Raw genomic sequence first — 17,711 nt, forward strand, 5'->3', positions numbered from 1 at the left:
CAGTGTCTTCACCTCTGTCAGATCACAGTCAACACAGAGCCATCCAGTGAGTGGAGGTGAGGGCACAGGCTGTCCAGAGAGGCAGTGGGTGTCACTTCCAGGGTGATCTGTACCCTTCTCTCAGCTCTGCTGGCAGCAATAACTGGCCGTAATGAGAGGTTACATACCAGGCTCACATCATTTAGATGCCTAAATTTAACTGAATCTTGCCCTTGATCTGCGCAGTGTAGGTGTCTACAGCTGAGCTAGTCACCCTCGTTTCCCTTGACAGCCAACAGAGAAACAGGCATTTTTAGGGTGTGATTCATTTGACCTATTTTAGCTACTACTCTAGGATGAGGTAAAACGTGTGCTTGACTAGCTCTCTGCTGACACCCACTTCTACTCCTCTGAATCACAGCCGGAGTGAGCAGCGGAGGCTGCCGGGGATGGCTGCCTCCCCAGCCCGGTCAGTGGGCTGCCTGCTGCGGGAGCCCGGCTTGCTTGCGGGAGGAGGTGCTCGGTGAGGAGGACGCGCAGCCCCCGAGTGCTTCTTCAGCAAGAAGCCTGTGTCTCTGTGAACATGCCTGTGCCGTGTCCTCCCCCTGGCTCTTCCTAGCCAGCTCATCTCACCGCAATGTGTTACGAGTGGGCCTGGCACTTACAGCCGCTCGGTGGGAGGACACAGCCCTGCGGCCCCATGGTCTGCAAGCTCCCCACGCACCCTCCTTCGCAAAGTTCCGTGACTTGCCAGGGAATCGTGCTTCCCCTGTTAACAGAGTGATGGGCGTCTCCTTTGGAAACTCACACTATTCCATTTGTAATCCAGAGCCCTTTCTGGTCCTGCAAGAAAATCTGATGTTTGAAGGCTATTCTTGTTATTCGAAAAATGGCTCAAGCTTGTGCTCATTTATTTCCATGCAAGCTTAACGTTGCAAAAGCTTTAAGAAATCATCAGACTGCTGCCCCTCATGCAGCAAACCTGCTTGCACTAAACAGCAGACCAGGCTACAGGGCAAACCGTCAAACAGACCTGACTTCAAAGGAGCCCTGGCTGGCCACCTGTCCCTCACAAAAAGGTGACCATTGACATGTGCAGTGCCTGGACCCTTCCTTTTGATCATGCTCTGGTGATGGTGTTAGCACATCCCATTACCCTGCTCGTGTTTTGTCCTCCGTAATTACCATTACTGTAATTAACGCAGGCTCGGTCACAGGTTGTCTTCATCTGGCAAGCTCAACGTACTTTTTAACACTGAGAGTGAAAGTGAAATATGTTTTCTGCAGGTGTGTGTGGCTGTGTTTTGACAGGAGCCATGTAAAGTCCCGAGATGAAACGAAGCAAATGCTGAACTGACGGCCCAGGGTGGCTTAGCTTTGCAGTTCCTTGAAGGGGCTAACATGTGAAGGAAGGGCAGGGTGACTGTTGCCTTTTATTTCAGAACATGAGATGAAAACACAACAAACCCTCAACTCCATTTTTATGCCTCCTTGGAAGGAGGGAGAAGCTGAGCCAAACTTACTGATAGCTTCACCCTTCACAGAGCCCCAAGATACGCAGCTTTTACATGCAGTGCTTTCAGCCTGGGAGGGGTTGGGAGACATAACGGGAGAGACTCTCCCCTGCCCCTGCTTTACCCCACTCCGGGAAATTCCTGCCTCACATAATTTAATTGTGAGCTTTGTCAGCATTATTGTGAGTGAGCATTGGTAAGTTTTGCAGGGAGGGAGGCAAAGACATGCCCCACTTCACAGAAGGGCAAGGAGAATGGTTTCTGAGCAAAACTCATTTAATGTTTCACACAATAACCGTCTCTGTAGCTTCAGCAGGCGCTAAAGCCAGTGGGCATCTACAGAAGTTACTCCACAAACTGGCAAATTAAGCAGAGAATAACAGTAACATGGCCATGGGTCTTCAAGCCTGCCTCAGTATTGAACAAGGTATTCCAGCCTTTCCGCAGATTAGCATTAGCAGGAGGCAGATGGTTTTGGGTTCAGTTGTCCAGGGCTTTTTCCATGAAAGGACCCTTCTCTTGCTCTGTCCTTGGGCAGTTTCCTTTCCTTCTGTTTCCCGCAGGGCAGGGCTAGGGAGATGATGGTGAGAACTCACAAGTGGGACCTGCTCCTGCTGCCCATATTTCCCCCTCTCCCATTAGCTGTCACCCAGAGCCCAGGCTGGGTGGCTTGGCCAGGGCAGGAGAAGGACCATGCTGGCGTCCAGGGGAGTTGCTGCCTGTGGGGCTCTGCTGATGTCTTGAACACGTCCCTGCAGAAGGGCAGGGCTAATGCACGTGCTGCTGTAGTCTGGAGGCTACACACCTGAGAGGGAGCTGCTCTGCTGCTTGTCCAGAGCCGGCCACTATGCAGTGTCTTCCTGCCTTCAAGGAAAAGCAGAGTGCAAAGCTGTTGTCTGAGCTTCTGCGAAATGGGCCGCGTTCAGCCCTCAGCGACTTGAATATCCGACTCATTCGCTGAGCACATCATTCCTGCTCACAGTGTACTCAGTAGCAGGCCAAATTAGCCACCATCACGAGTACACACAGCTCCACCAGCTGCTGTAAATGTGCACCTCTTTTTGCCAGGCATGAGTTTGGCTCTGTCATCGTCAATAAAAAATGCAGAAATTAGCTAGTTTCTAACTGTCAGCACCTGGAAAGACAAGCTGAGAGCTGCAAATCGAGCTTTACTCTTCTGTCTCTCTCCTGGTGGTGAGCAGTAATGGTCCTCCTGGCAGAGGTTTCGTGATTATCTGCCCAAGCATGTAGGCGAAAGAATGATGTCCAGTTTGTTTTCATGTGGTTGCTCATTGTGTGAGAAGTCTCCCATTGTGAAGATTCCTGGTGTGCTACAGTCATGTAGCTCCTGGTGACTTCAAGTGCCTTTGGCTATCCCAATGCCATCCCACACTGGTCATTAGCTGAGCAGACTAACTTCTAGCAGTGGTAGGCTATAACCCTTTAGGCAGCCCTAATTTGAAGGGAGCGAAGCTTTGCCCGTGCATGTTATAGATACCTACTGCTGTTTGCCTATAACTCTATGCTGTAATTATACACTGTAATGTTATATTTAGTTTTCATAAGAAGACACTAATAGCAGTGGAGGTGTACTGAGAAGCTGAGTCTAGACACATACGGTACACCAAAACCTTATTTAATACAGACAATCCAAGTTCTCAGCTGAATGCAAGATCATTAACTGCTTCTCAGGCTCTTCAGCGCTTGATAGTAGTAGCGCTTGGCAAACATTAATATATTTAAGCGTCACAAAACTCCTGTGAATTTGCATGTTACAAATGGAGGGCTGCAAGAAGGGAGACATGAAGCCACAGCTGTCAAAGGCCCACTGATTGCACTGGTAAACTTGTGACAACGAGACCCAGACTTGCAGAAAGCCGATGCCAAAGGAAAGATGGAGCCCAACTCTCCTTGGGGATGTTCAGCTTTCCACCCGTAGCAACCTGCCCTTTCTGCAATTGCTTTCACCATTCACTAGAAGCCTTGCAGCCTCTGTGAAAATGGCAGGTGGACAGGAAGTGTCAGTCCGTAAGTCCCTGCTCAGCCAGGAGGATGTAAGCCCCAAACAGATCCAGCATGCTCCGTTGCACGGTATTCCTCGGCGAGGCAACGCTGGGGAAGGGGAGGACAGGGCCTCTGATGATGTTGATATCAATATTGACATTCCAACATACTGACTCCTTCCCTCCCTGTTCAATTATGTGTCTCCACAGATTACCTGCGTGTCGTGGACATTCATATGTTCAAGGAGCCCCACGAGATTAACAAGCAGCAGCACCACACTGACAAGTACTACAGCCCCAAGCTGATAGTGCGTCGGGGACAGCCTTTCCAAATCCAGATTGACTTCAACCGACCTTACAAGCCAGAGACGGACCAGTTCTGGCTGGAGTATTTGATAGGTAAGTGCCTGGCAAAGCCCGTGTCATGTCAGCAAAGTAAGGTTGAAGATCCTCTCATAAACAGGAACACAGCAATACTTAATGGCTGGGTCTTTTCCTGTTACAATTGATAAACCATAAAAACAGGCTTAACCATAGGCAAGGAAGTGCTTTTCTAAACAGGGTCTGAATCCTTACTCGAGAAAGTGAGCAGAATTGCTTGTGAGAGAGGGAGCAGTATTTGGGGCTTTTTTCTGTTTAGCAAGAAGCTGTACTTTATTGAGCTTTCAAAGTTATCTCTGGTTAATGCTGTATGGCGATGCCGAAAGGTAGGTGGAATGGGAAACACTTTTTATTAGTGTTAAGGAGATGCAGGGAGGAGGACTCTGTTGATTAAGGTGGGAGAGATATGTATGAACTGGGATAACGAAATGTTGAGGACACGAGGGGGAAAAATTACGCAGGGTGGAAGAATAAGGGGCCTTGCAACTTCGCAGCCTGCATTTACAGCCAACCTGGTAACAAGGGAGAAGGTTCAGAGATTGTAGCTTTGGACCAGAGACTTGCTCAGGGCCGCATCAGAGGCTTTCTTGATTTACTGTAAAAAGAGCAAGAAAGCATTTTTCCTCTCACTGAGAGACCTTCACCAGAGACCCAGGTCCTAACGTACCTGTTGGCTTATTGAAGGTACAGGACTAGAGAAGGGCATGACCTCGCTAGAGAAGGGGAAAAGCAAACGACAGCGTGGGGCTTCCTGCTGTGCTCCAAAGATGGCCCCACCAGACGCTGCTCCCTACGTCACAGCTCTGGGAATGCCCCAGCTTCAGCTGGAGTGATCTGGCAGTTTCTGTGTTAAGATGTCAAGGTTCCCCTTACAAACTCTTTAAAGTAGGTTGGAATTGATGTTTTAATTTACTTTCCTGAGAGATGCAGTTCCGAAATTTGTATCATTGATTTTTTTCCACTGTTGAATTATGATGATGTGGCCATTTATTAGATTTGTTGCCTTTTAAAGCTAGATGGGCGTTTATCTCTTAAACATATGTGCAGTGAAAAGGTTACTGTCTGCACATTTTTTTTCATGGGTCTCTTCTTTCTAATTTAAATTAGGGTTGGGAGGCATGTTATGACAGTCCAGTGAATGATTGGCTGAACAGCCACAAGTGCCTTTAAAAATTTAATATGCATAAATATCATTAGTTCTTTTGGGATTTAATTAAATTCAAGACTGTTCCCTTAATCTTGATATGTTTAAAACAAACAGCTGTAGCAAGAAGAAGTGGAAAATGGAACATTTGTTTTTTATTGCATTGTGTGCAGTTTGCATTTGTTTTAATCAGATGTTCTATATGGGAAGAAGAAATTTAACACTTCTTTTGACATTGCACAGTCCACTTAAGAGAACATATTCACTTATTTTCCTGTTCCTCTTTCCTAACACATCTGTCCATGGTTTGTACCTTGAATCTTTAAGCATGGATAAAAATCCCTTCATCCTCAGTCACAGTAGGAATGGGGTTAAATGCAGCCCAAGCCAGGGGAGACTTTGCAACAAACTTAGCTTTTTATTAGTGTTAAGGAGATGCAGGGAGGAGGACTCTGTTGTTTAAGGTGGGAGAGATAACTATGTATGAACTGGGATAACAAAATGTTGAGGGAGAATTAGCAACAAACAAACTTTGGAGTCAGCCCTGAGTCTGTGGTTGACTTCCCCTCCCCATTCTTCACTGTTACTTTCCTTTCTGTGAAATGGGAATGGTAATGCTGATGTCCCATGTGTGGGGGCTGGCAATCAGCTGAAGGAGAGTGCTGCATACACAGGATAGTACGCAATGCTGTTGCCCTCCCCTGCTTTTTAAGTGTCTGCTTCTGTGAGCACCACTGCCCTCTTGCTACCAGGAATTTAGCTCACAGAGATTCAACTGGGAAAAGAGATTTTCAAGCTCCTCTTCTAGGAACTGGTTAATACTCAGTGCTCCACAAATGTTTCTCTTTATGCACATGCGGTGAAAACACAGTACATTTGTTCTCAGAGGCTAGCAACAGAAAGCAAACCAAAAACAGTCCACAAAGGAGAAGGAAATTATCCAGAGATGATCTGCTTGACTCTTGCTACTTCTCCTTTTAGTGGCAAGTCCAACGTTTAATGCACTGAAGGGGAGAAAGAGGAGATTTCTTGTACTTAGGAAAGGGCACTGAGTGCTCAAGGTTTCAGTGCTGTGCTCTCAAACCTTTTGTCACAGGGAGACATGGCCATTTACATCCAGGTTTTTTCTGTTCATCTGCCTGAAGAGCAGGCATTCACCGCTTGTAATGCCAGCTGCCCGAAAACCAGAGCCCAGTCCAAAAGCTTTTGCCCAGGCTGCCTCTGTGAGCAGAGGAAGGAGGCAGGCACCTCCAGGTGGCAGTTTAGCCCTGCTGTCTTAAAATGGGATTAACTCTCTTCTGGATTTTTTGTCTTCCTCCGTCGACTTTCTCCTGTAGACCAGGCTCTGACTTCAAGATCACCAAAGACAGGGGAGGCAAATCCTACCCTTTGGTACTGCCAGGCAGGAGCTACACCTAGGGATTGGCTCAGGCAACAGCCGTACAGCAGAGGCAGCTTGAGCTCAGAGAAGCTTTTTGCACTGAAACAAGGGATATACCTCCTAGGAAAGTGCTAAATTTGAGAGATTAAAGTGATGGGCACAAAGAAATATCAGCAGGTTGTTGTAAAATGACATTACCGAGGAGCTCTCTGCGTGCCTGAGCAGTGGATTTCAAACGGTGCAGCGGAACTGTAGGATAAACTAGGTTGGAGGGACCTCCAGAGGTCTCACATCCAAGCCCTTGCTCAAAGGAGGTCCAGCTTGCTCAGGTTGCTCAGGACCTTGCCCTGGGGACAGCTTTTGAGTATCTCCAAGGGTAGGAAGGTTACCCCAAGCAATGTGGACCAGGCTGTCCAAGAGCTGTAGAATCTTTTGGGTGTTTCAAGGTGCTGTTCTCATAAAGTACAAAGATATTTTTGGTAGGGATGGATGGCCTTGGCTCCCAGGGAATTCAGCTGGAGCTGGGAAAACTCAGCGTCTCTTTTTGCAGGGCTGTGCCTACAGTGAGGGCTGTTTATACAACAGCACTGTATAAAGCTATTCAGAAATTATTCGTTCCTAGCACTGGAAATTTCCCAGCATTGACGTTAATCCATCACAGAATTTTTATCCATTAAAGACTAATTTTGCTCCTGAAAAATGTGACAATGGTAATGACTTGATCCTGTGTGTGTGCAGAACTATTCTATTTCCTTTATTCCCTAAAATTTAGTTTTACTTCTCTTTTTTTGCTCCTATTTTTGCTTCTTTTGCATCATTAAAAAGATGATTAATGAAGCAAGTAAAGCAAGCAGAGACTACTAAGCCTTCTAATTGATAATGAATCAAGGGTACCTGGGACAAATGCTTCTTGCATCATGTGAAACTAGGTCTGAAACACTCACAGAACAATCTTTACTAATAATTTTTTTTAATCCACAGTCCATCTAAAGACCATTCACAGAGAGTCTAGAATTCATGGGCTAAATTGTATGAACAATTATATATATGTAAATACATAAATAATTCACCCCCATCTCCTGAAAGTCACTTTTACTGATATTCTTCTGAGATTGTTCCTTATGACTAAAGTCCTTTCTGCTTTAACAGACTGTTTTCCGTAGAGTCATCATCAGTGAAACTGGCTGAAGTGCTAACATGTGAATTATTATAATTCAGTTTTGCACATAATGCTTCATTAAATTAGGATCATACTTGTCTGCCAAAGTATGGAAAACAATGACTGTGCCAAAAAATCCACATGGAAAAATATCCACTTATAAAGAGTAATGGGATGTTATTCCAGTTCTTGTGCTGGACTGCAGCCCTGCCTCAGTACCTGTGGTTTGGGAGCTCCATCACCACATGTTTCCTTCCTCACAGCCCACTTCCTGGCTTTAATGAGAGGAAAGGTGAGCATCACCCCTTGGGAAATACTCATTTTATTGGTCTGGGGTTGAGCTGAAAGAGCCACAAGAGAAGAGTAGATGCTGTGCTTACATCCAGTTCCCCACAGCAGGAACAATTTTAGTTTGCTTGGAGCCCCAGGGAGCCCAGAGGAGCCAATGACTCCTTCACCCACTTTGATCTCTCCTGACTACTGCCTTCATGGTGATGGGGATACTTTGTGTTGCTCTTGGCTTTCCACAGTGTGGGGCTCAGCCTGTCTGAGCACAGCTCCTGCACGTGGGGCAGCCGGTTTGGCATGAGTGCTGCAAAGTTTCCACAGTCACTGCTGCACTGGCAGTGATTTCTCTGAAAAGCAGATGTATGATTAGATGGGCTTATACAGCCTTCAATCTTGCTTTTAGTAGTAGTTTCCTGTACATGGCTGTAAATCCTAGGGTGGTTGATGAGTTTATATGGTGCATCCTTACTCTAATGATATATTTCCCCACACCCTCATAAATTGTTGTATATTTATATTTTCCTTAAATGGCTTCATAAATCCATATATATTGGTCTAGCCCTAAATATTATTATGAACGTTTTATTCATTGGCATACTTCTGGAATGATTGTAAATCCCAGTCCTCTAGGCTACTATCATCTTTCCACACGTGTGCGTGTGTGGACACCCACGCACCCACCCATATGCACTCCTCAGGCTTCTATAAATCATTGGATTTTGGCCTGAGATGAGAGCAGAGACTTGCTGTTCCTTTTTCTACAGTCTTCCCAGGCCTGCTCCAGAGGAACAGTTCTAAACACATGAAAGCAGCTAAGAACAAAAACATGTTAGAGCTGATCCCATAGGGCTTATTTAGGTGACACCAAATTCCCACGTATAGTCAGAGGAATATCTGAGTACAACTAAATAATGAGGGGTTTGATGCAGGACACCCCCCCCCCCCCAGGAGTCAGTGGAGCTCTTCATACTGTCCTACAGTGTCCACAGCGTTTCCCTAATTTCATGGCAGTGTTGGGACATGGGTTATTCCAGGAACGTTGAGGTTGTGTTCCCTTTTTCAGGCAGTAAATCTGTCTTAGTGGGAAGTATTGCTACCCCTGCTGGCACCTGTCCTCCTCAGCAGCTCTGGGGCAGGGCAGGTGGTAGCTAATGACATGGTAGTGGGACATGAGGCATCCCCTGGCACCTTGGATGGGATGTCGAGCTGAGTTCTGCCTCTTGGAAAAAGTTGCTGATTGGAAAAAGTTGGGTCTTGGGTTTTTTTTAGGAGCCTTCTTGGCATTATACAAGAGCAACTAACTCTGATACTGGGGGCAAACTCTGTTGGTGCTGGCACGTAACCCACCGCTGAGAGTTTATTAAATCACTATATCCCTGTTTAACAAAGAACTGCAAAAATTGAACAAAGATACAGAAACACCTGATGGAGTCCCATGGAGTCCCATTTTGAGGAAGAAAGAATAACGTATTAGCAGTAGAATACATTTCCTAGAAATTTACTCCAGACAGAGAAGAGACCTGTTTGCCAGCTCTTAGCAAAGAACAACAAAATTCATTTTCTGAAGGAAGGCGTTGGGGTATTTTTTTTCCTCGCCTCTGGAATTCCCAGCCAGGCCCCAGAGGAGCAGAGAGGAAGGAGTCCCTCAAGGTGCTCCATGAATGCAGTATTTCATGCAAAGGAGTCTTTATCTTTATTATGCTCTCCTTTTGCACTGCTGCCGTAGCATCAAGTGGCACATAAAATCTAGCTGTATTTTTTAATGGTTTTAATAGCTAAGGTGCGTGACTCCGATGTGTGTTTTACAGCTGTAAAGTACTAGAAACATTCACTCCTGGGACAGAGTGGTCAGATGTTAAGGATTCCTAACTGGAGCCATAATCAAAAATTATTTCAAGATATTTGAGTTTCCTACATTTCCAAGTTTGTATGCAGCACTTCTGGAGGCAATGGGATTTGAGGGTGGGAGGAACCCAGATGTGGTATTAAAGCAGTGGCTTGAGGACACTACTGTTTTTTACAAAAATTTGTTTCTCCTTCTTGCTTGCTTTGATTGTTTGGGATTTTATTAGAGCATCTCTCTTCTTTCTTTTTTCTTTGTTTTACTTTTTCTTTTTTTTCATGTTTTTTCTCTTCTTTCTTCCTCCCTTCTCCTCCTTCTCTTCTCCTCCTCCTTCTTTCTCTTCTTCTTCTTCTTTCCCTTTCCCTTTTTCCTTTTTCCTCTTCTGACATTTGTTGTAGTTATTCATGGTGCATAAGGCATGGTCCCAGTATGCTAACACCCATCCCCAGGCTGCTTGCTACAATAAGGTTTACCTCTGCTACACAGCTACTGTACTTATGGCTTCCAGCTCAAATTTATTTATCAACTTGTCACAGTTATTATACTTCCAGGGCTGGCATTGAAATAGATTCTTTACCCTTTGTATGAAAGAGTGTATCTAGGTAAAACAAATGAACCTAACAGGGAAATTGTTAACCTTACTGTGCCTAATGTATGTCCCAAAGGGAGACAGATTCCTTGACTCCTTTACAAAACAATCTTCTAAGGAGGGTTCCTAAAAAGACTATTGAGAAATAGCTTTGTTCGCCTCCCTCTCTTCTGAAGTATCCTACTTCCATCAGGGAGGAAATGTCCTCTGAAGCTCACTATATTTCTAATCTCTGTGATACCAGATTTTCCCTCCTCCCTGCTGAAAGTAAAACACCTACTCACTTGTGTAGGACCTATCCAAGAACACCCATCGCTCCCTCCGCTGGCTGTGCTAACAGCACGGCACTACCTCAGCAGTGGCATTTAGGAACAGTTTAATGCACGCACACATACAGCAATGTGTATGTCCACTGGGGATCAAGGAAAAAACTAAACTAGATGGAGATAGGGACTTCCAGGGACTGGGCAGCGGAGGAGGAGGAGTGGCGTTTGAGCAAGCCCTGGTCCCTGTTAGTCACTTGGAAGGAACAGCAGCAGACTTGGATAGCCGGAGGAGGAGCACTCGTGTTTTGCCAACTGAACTTGCTGTACCTATCTCTTGCTCTCCCTCTGTTGCTGTAAATGCCTCCCTGGTGTGGCAGTTTTACCCAGAATTAAACACAGCTTGCCTCCGTGCCTGACGGGCCCGGAGCTGACATGCTAAGGAGCTGAGGCATATGTTAAAAATAACTTGCTTTGAATGCATGTGTGGCCCCAGTTCTGTGTTTTAGATGGCTCATTCTTTTGCTGCTGCACAAATAAGACTTTGGCAAGCTTTAACGAACACTGCACTCTGCTTTTTGCCCCTGTAAAGTGTGTGTGTGTTGAGGGGGGGCATCCCATACATGCCCACATCCACACATGCTTCAGTCATGATGCATTTCGCCATGTAGACCTTCACTCATGTTTACTTACTTCCAAAGCCTTGTGATGCAGCACTGAGGGAGACCTGAGCTTCTTTAATAGCAACAGCAGCTATTTTCCTCCTCTTTTCCTCCATGCCTAGAAAGCCCAGGAGGTGTAGAGCAGAGCTGAGCTGCAACTGAAGTGAGCAGGAGTTTTAGGAGCTCAGCTTGGGTAGCTACAGAAACCAAGGTGGGATAAGAAAGAAGTACCAAAGGACTGCGGGCCTGTGCACTGTGAAGCAGGGGAAATAGATATGTTTGGGTCATTAAACCTTCTGTAAAAGGGAGGTTTCTGTAAAAATAATGTCTTCTGGCAGTATCATGGCTCAGTACCTAGCACGGAAAAGCAGAGAGTTGGAGGCCCATGAAAGAGGGCTACTGTGAATTCTCTCCTGTCCTCTCCTGCCTCGAGGGTAAGACAGTCAGCAGCCCCCATTCAGTGCCTGATATCTTCTGAGCTGCAAAAGGAGCCTATAAAAAATTCACCCTGTGCCCGGTGGCAGCAGTGCAGCAACCTCCAGGCTTTCTGAATTCTCAGACTGGATTTTCCCATGTCCTTGTGCTGTTAGAGAGAGTGGACAGGGACATCCCAACAGTGCGATGTCACGCAACGACTTTGTCTTTCACAGAGCAATTGGCTGTGAAACGTCTTCTTGTGAGGGCCAAGGCCTCCTACACCCGAAGCACACGTGAGCATCGGGGAGTGAGGCAACCACAAAGAACTGGCTGCTGAGCGTGGTTCAGGCTGCCAACTCCCAGAGCAAATCAGAGCAAGAGGGATCCTGAGCCAGCTGATGCTGCTGGCAGAATCACCCTCCTGTCAGCATAAAAAGAGTTTATCTTCTCTACATGGGTCCTGGTCCTGACATGCACCCAGACATCCTCCTGCCTCTCCATGGGTTGGGTTAGCACCAGAGATCCTGCAGAGAGTGCTCTGCCAGGTGTCTGCAGGCTTTTGGTAACGCGTCTTTGGATAACATTGCATCTTCTTCCTTAGAGACTCTAACCTAGAGAATGAAATCACCATTGTACATTATCGCTTCTGAGAAATAATTGGGATATCTGACATTACAGATATCCCAACTATGAGCCAAAGTTGGCCCTACTTTTCCACTGCGGCCAGAAATGTGTGCTCAAGATGTAGATAAAAGTCAAAGGGCCAAGCCATCCTGAGAGGACTTCCCTACGAAGTTGATAAACATAGTACTGAACCTACATAAGGATTTTTCTGCCAGCAACCTTAGCGTGTAATGCCAAAGTTACTCAGCTTTATAGTGCTCTAGTATCAAGACGACAGATGTGTGCATATGTAAGACTAGTGTGGCTGGTGCTGTCAGGTGTCTAGATGTGTGATTACAGTTCAGCTCCACAAGCTCCTGTCAGAAGTAACAATTCCCTTGCTCTTCCATTTGTATTTAGGTTTTTGTTTCAGAAGATTGGGGAACCTGTCCTGTCTCCAAAGAAAACCTTGGAAATTGCTCACTGTGCTCTTGAGGGCTCTGCCCATTTTCCCAGGCTTCCTTGTGCGTTCAGGATTTATGCAACCATCAGTGAGCACCAAACCCTGCTCGTCTGTCAGAAGCAAACGATGCTCTCTTGTATTTACTGTTTATAGTGTATGCAAATTATCCTCACTTCTAGGATATCCCTTCCCTGTCATCCCTGCTATGTCTGCGGGGATGCAGGCAATACCCCAGAGCACCTTCTCCTCACGGGTGAGTAAGATAGATAGTGCAGTGACCTCTCTCTCTTACTGCATGGGAGCAGCTATGTGGGGCATGCATGGGCTCTGGGCTGAAAGGACCTTGCATACTCCTCAGCAGCAGCTACAGGGGTTCCCTTGTCAAGCAACAGGTAGATTAGGGTGTCTTGTGGCTTTGCATGCAAGAGGGACCTTTGTTTGGAAGGGTAAACAGAGTTATGTGTATTGAGGTTTCAGAGAAGTGAGAATACCAGAGGCTTGGTACTTTGCTAAACCTGCTATGAGGTGCCGCTGAGGGGGTTTCTGTAAGGACGTCTTGCAAAGGCCCCATGGCCTCTTTGGAATACTGTCTGGTTCCTATAGGCGGATTTACTGGGGAGTGATTCTTCAGCCTCCCCATGTGCACGTGGTGCACGCGGACACGGTGGTGCAAAGCCCCCGCCACGGCACAGCTCATTCTGTCCCCAGTGGGCTCCTACACTGATGTGCAGCTTCCAGTGAAGATGACAGTGTCAGTTCCTAACCACGTTAAAATAGTAATCTCTCCCCGCTCCCACCTTTCTGAAGGAGGTAAGGGAGGTATTTTAAACAGTAGCACTTGTTAACGGTTTTCAAGGATGTCAGTTCAATTACTTGGTTTGCTCTGCTGCTTTGTTTGTGTGACTGCTTTTTTAAAAAAACAATTATGTCAAAACTAGAAGCAAAATATCAACTGTAGAGGCAAGCTAGGTCATACTCAGTTGCACTACAAAGAACAAGAATATGTTCAGCTCTCAGATCGCAATTGTTAGCAGGCACAAGACTCTCATCTCTGTTACCTCTATAGGCTCTTCTCTCTAGACTGGCTTTCCTTTGATGGCTTATATTTGAAGTGTCCAGTGCTTTATCTTCTAGTGTTTTCTATTGATTTTGCTCTCTTATTCTAGTCCTTTTTTTCTTCTGTAGGTCTTTCCTTTCTGTTGTGTCCCTTGCTGATCTGAATGCTTTTCATGGGTTACAGCATCCCTGGCTGACAGGGCAAAGTGGGCTATTTATGTGCACTGAACAGCTGCAAAATGGAAATTCATGTGCACCGAATAATCTCTTGGATGAAGCACAGTAGCCCCAGATTTCTTAGAAACATGGATGTCGTGGCAGCTCACAAGCTTCACATTCAGATCTGCAGTTGTCCTTTCCCAGAATGTAGCAGTGTTCAGATCTAGGATTATCTCTACATCAGCTGTATAAAAATAAGCAAGCAGGAAAATCAACGCCTTTGTGAGTTTAATTTTGAAGTTCTTAAATAGTAGGAATGAAAAATATAGAAGTCTGTCTCTCTGTCTGCCATCGTTGCTTTTCATTACCCTATTTTAGAATGAGAGAGTCTGAATTTCAGCCTAAAATATAAAACGAAGAATAGATTTGAGAATGAGATAAGGAACTCAGCCTTCTCACAAGTGTCTTTTCTGTCTACGCTGCTGGTTGGCTTCCAGATATAGTTTGGCTCTACCTCAGGCTCAAAGGGTGGATCCTCACACCACTTTGAATCCTGGCAGTGTACATGTTTACATGTAGCCTATCCATCTAGATGCTTTTTATAGTTGGCAGAGTAAAATAGGCTTCTCTGGGGTGTGATTTGTCTTACTATGAGGTAGACTATCATGTGTGGTGCTTTGGAGGTGTGTCATGCTTTGGAGGTGTGTCATACTTTGGGACCCATTGCTTGCAGAGAAAGTTTGGCTATCCAGCCCAGATTTGCTCATCTATGTTCTGGGTGTCCAGAGTTGGTTCCATGAAGAGTGGACTCTCGGGAGGAACTGAGCATTGGGTATCTGATGGATGGATGGTATTTCCTCCATCTGTGTGGACTTGCCTGGAAGAGCGCTTGGTCTCTACTTATCAGCACACTAGTGCAGTGAGAAGAACAAGGTTCCGCTCTGCTAAAGAACCCCAAAGCCAATGTCCATGCCCCAGTGGGCACTTGTGTGTTAGCGACGAGGTTGGTGGGTGCATCTGAACTGGGGAAGGGGCTGTTACCTAAACTTACCAACAATGTAGCTGACACCAAGGCAAGGAGCAAGCTGGAGTGCAGCTTGCTGCACTAGGATAAACAGTGGTGAGCAAGGAAAATCTGGGACAGCCCCTGCTCATGGTGCCAGGGCTACACTCCTGGCAGTGCCCAAGCCAGCGAGACTGAATCTTGCTGCATCGAGATGGGTGAGGGTGTCTGCACAGGCTGCATACTGGGAGGTGTTGCATGTGTTCATGTGGCTGTACTACCAAGTGACCGGGCACTCTGTGAAGCTCTGAGGGAGGCAGGTGGTTTCCACCCACTAAAACTTGCCACCTCTGTTGAAAATATACAAAGGGATAGAGGACTGCCAGGAAATGAAGGGACTGTCAAAACAAGGTGAACCTTTTCATGGAGTTATCCCCCCCTCTCTCTCCAGGTCGCTACCCACAGCAAAACAAAGGCACCTACATACCGATCCTGCTACGTGATGTGCTGAAACCCGGTGAGTGGGGAGCCAAGATTACCCATAAGGAGAACAACTCAATTCGCCTGTCCATCATGTCCTCTGCCACCTGCATCATTGGGAAGTTTCGCCTGTACGTTGCTGTCTTGACTCCCTTTGGCATCCTCCGGACACAAAGAAACTCAGCAACTGACACTTACATCCTGTTCAATCCCTGGTGCCAGCGTAAGTACCGTATCAGAGTCAACGGTTCAGACTTTCTGCTGCCAGGCTCATTGGTTTTTGGAAGGGGGTGGTCCAGGAAGGGGAGCTTGGTACCAAGGTGGTTGGAGACAAGCCAGTTTGTGTCTGGAAATTATATAGTAACTCTTCCAAGAGGCAAGTCTTTCAGGCTGGGGAATAGCCTTGTGTGAGCGGGGCTCCATGCTGCAGACCTGTGCCTGTGCTGTAGCTGCACTCTGCAGTTTTATGAGGCCAGGCCTGCGTTTACCAGCTCGGGCAGTGCGATGATGCACTGTTTCTCATAGTAAATATACCTCAAGACTTTGCTCGGACTTTAATAGGCATAAGCATGAGCCTCCTGCCTGCCTGTGTGTGCCTTAAACTGACAAGTCAATACAGGCGTGTTTTTTTCCAGGATTTGGTGTGGGGCAGGATATGGCAGCATCCCGTACTCTGTTGAGTTACATAGCTGATTGCCACATTTAGGATTGAACATCTGCAGCCAAAAGCCTGCAGGAATTCAATGGGAGCTGCTGCTCCTGCACAGGTTGGATGCAGCCAACCTGCTGCAGCATCGCTGGTGGTGCCTTCCCACCACTACACGACATTTGCCCGTATAACTTCCCCTTTAGTGGTGACTAATTACCAGCAACCCTGTCCTCTGTGAGGAACAGAACATTTTGCAAATGAGCCTTTTTTTATAATCCAGTGGGTTGAAGAACAATTTATTTTTTTTTAATCTCCCTGGATACTGGGTAAAATCAGCCCTTACACTAACAGAATTGTATTTTACCCAGTGAACTCCAAGTGTAGCTTTAAGGAGAGGGCAAGGAGGTCTGGAGAGGTTTGGCTCAGCCTTCTGGCAGGCTGTAGCACTGTGTCTCAGCTTCTGACACTTGTAAGGCTCCAAGTCTGGCATACATATTGCTATATATTTAGGTCACCAGCTAAGTTTAATATTATCCCATCACCCTTCCTTCATCTTTCAATGTTTTTACCAGGGTATTTACATCAAATAATCCCGTACCAAACAAGGGCCATCCTACTGAGTGACGAGTAAGTTTAGCGTTATTAATAGAGTCCATTATTCAGCTGCACTACTGTCAGTACATCGGATGATTTGTGCTGAATTCATTACTTGCCCCTGGTCCTAGGGAATATAAGCAATGATTAGCTTATGCATTATTTAGGAAGATATATGTTAATGCTGAGTAAAGCGGAGTTAGTTAAGTGGGAACAGGAGGGAAGGGCAGGGCCCAAGGTCCCGCGACACCATGAGATACTTCTGAAAGCAGCGTAGAGGTAGATACCTCTTAGCAGCATGCTGAGAGTTTATTCTGGGAGAGGAGGGAGAGTGTTTAACAGAAAGAGAGGAATCGTTGCCAAAGTTATGACCCACTGTGAGCAGACAAAATTGCTCAAGGTTTGTGAAGGCATCATCAGCCTGTCACAGCTCCAGCTAGGAAGGTGCAATTCTCCACCCCAAGGCAGAGCATCCCTTGGCTTTAGTCATGAGTGTCATAACAGCCAGTTTGTTAGCCAGCGTGGTGACTATGCAGTGGCTCAGCATCTCCTTGAAAGGGATAAACCCCCAATAAAAAGCTGCTTAAATTACCTCAGGTTGCCTCATGACTAGCATACAACCAGCAAGGGTTGCATACAGCCATAACGTGGAGAAAAAATATGATGTGGGGGGCATGGCTGGCCCACTGTGGTGTGACTGGGACCACACAGGCTGATTCCAGGTGCTAGTCAAGGGAGTGGAAGGGGAAAATCAATGCCTTCTTCTTCTCACCTCCTTCCCCACCAGCTCTGTGTGCTGACTGGTCCACATCTGTTCATGGCACACGGGTGCTTTGCTCTCCTACGCCCTCCCTCCCTCACACCTGAGCTGAATGGGGCCAAAAGCTAGCGAGATTAAAACCACAGCGTGGGAGCAAACCCGTAGGGAGCAAGATGTGCAGCAGTTGCCTCCAGTGGCAGCCATGGGTGAAGCGAGGGAAAAGCTCTGCTTCAGGAAAGCAGAAGAGTCTCTGGGCAGCAAGGGTGTGCTGCGTGCCCCCAGGCCCCGGGGAGGCAACTCAGGGTCACCCCTGGAGGACCA

General features: G+C 46.5%; 1 protein-coding gene across 1 annotated transcript in view; it reads left to right on the plus strand.

The window, feature by feature from the left end:
• The window catches only part of F13A1 (coagulation factor XIII A chain), a 69,570-nt gene that overhangs the window by 11,621 nt on the left and 40,238 nt on the right, over positions 1-17,711 (plus strand). The window contains exons 3-4 of the mRNA XM_075493891.1: positions 3,707-3,895; positions 15,359-15,610. Of these exons, the coding sequence (XP_075350006.1) occupies positions 3,707-3,895; positions 15,359-15,610 (441 nt within the window). The remainder of the gene's footprint in view (positions 1-3,706; positions 3,896-15,358; positions 15,611-17,711) is intronic.

This window comes from Mycteria americana, chromosome 2 (genome assembly GCF_035582795.1).
Source record: "Mycteria americana isolate JAX WOST 10 ecotype Jacksonville Zoo and Gardens chromosome 2, USCA_MyAme_1.0, whole genome shotgun sequence".
In the NCBI taxonomy this organism is placed as follows: Eukaryota; Metazoa; Chordata; class Aves; order Ciconiiformes; family Ciconiidae; genus Mycteria; species Mycteria americana.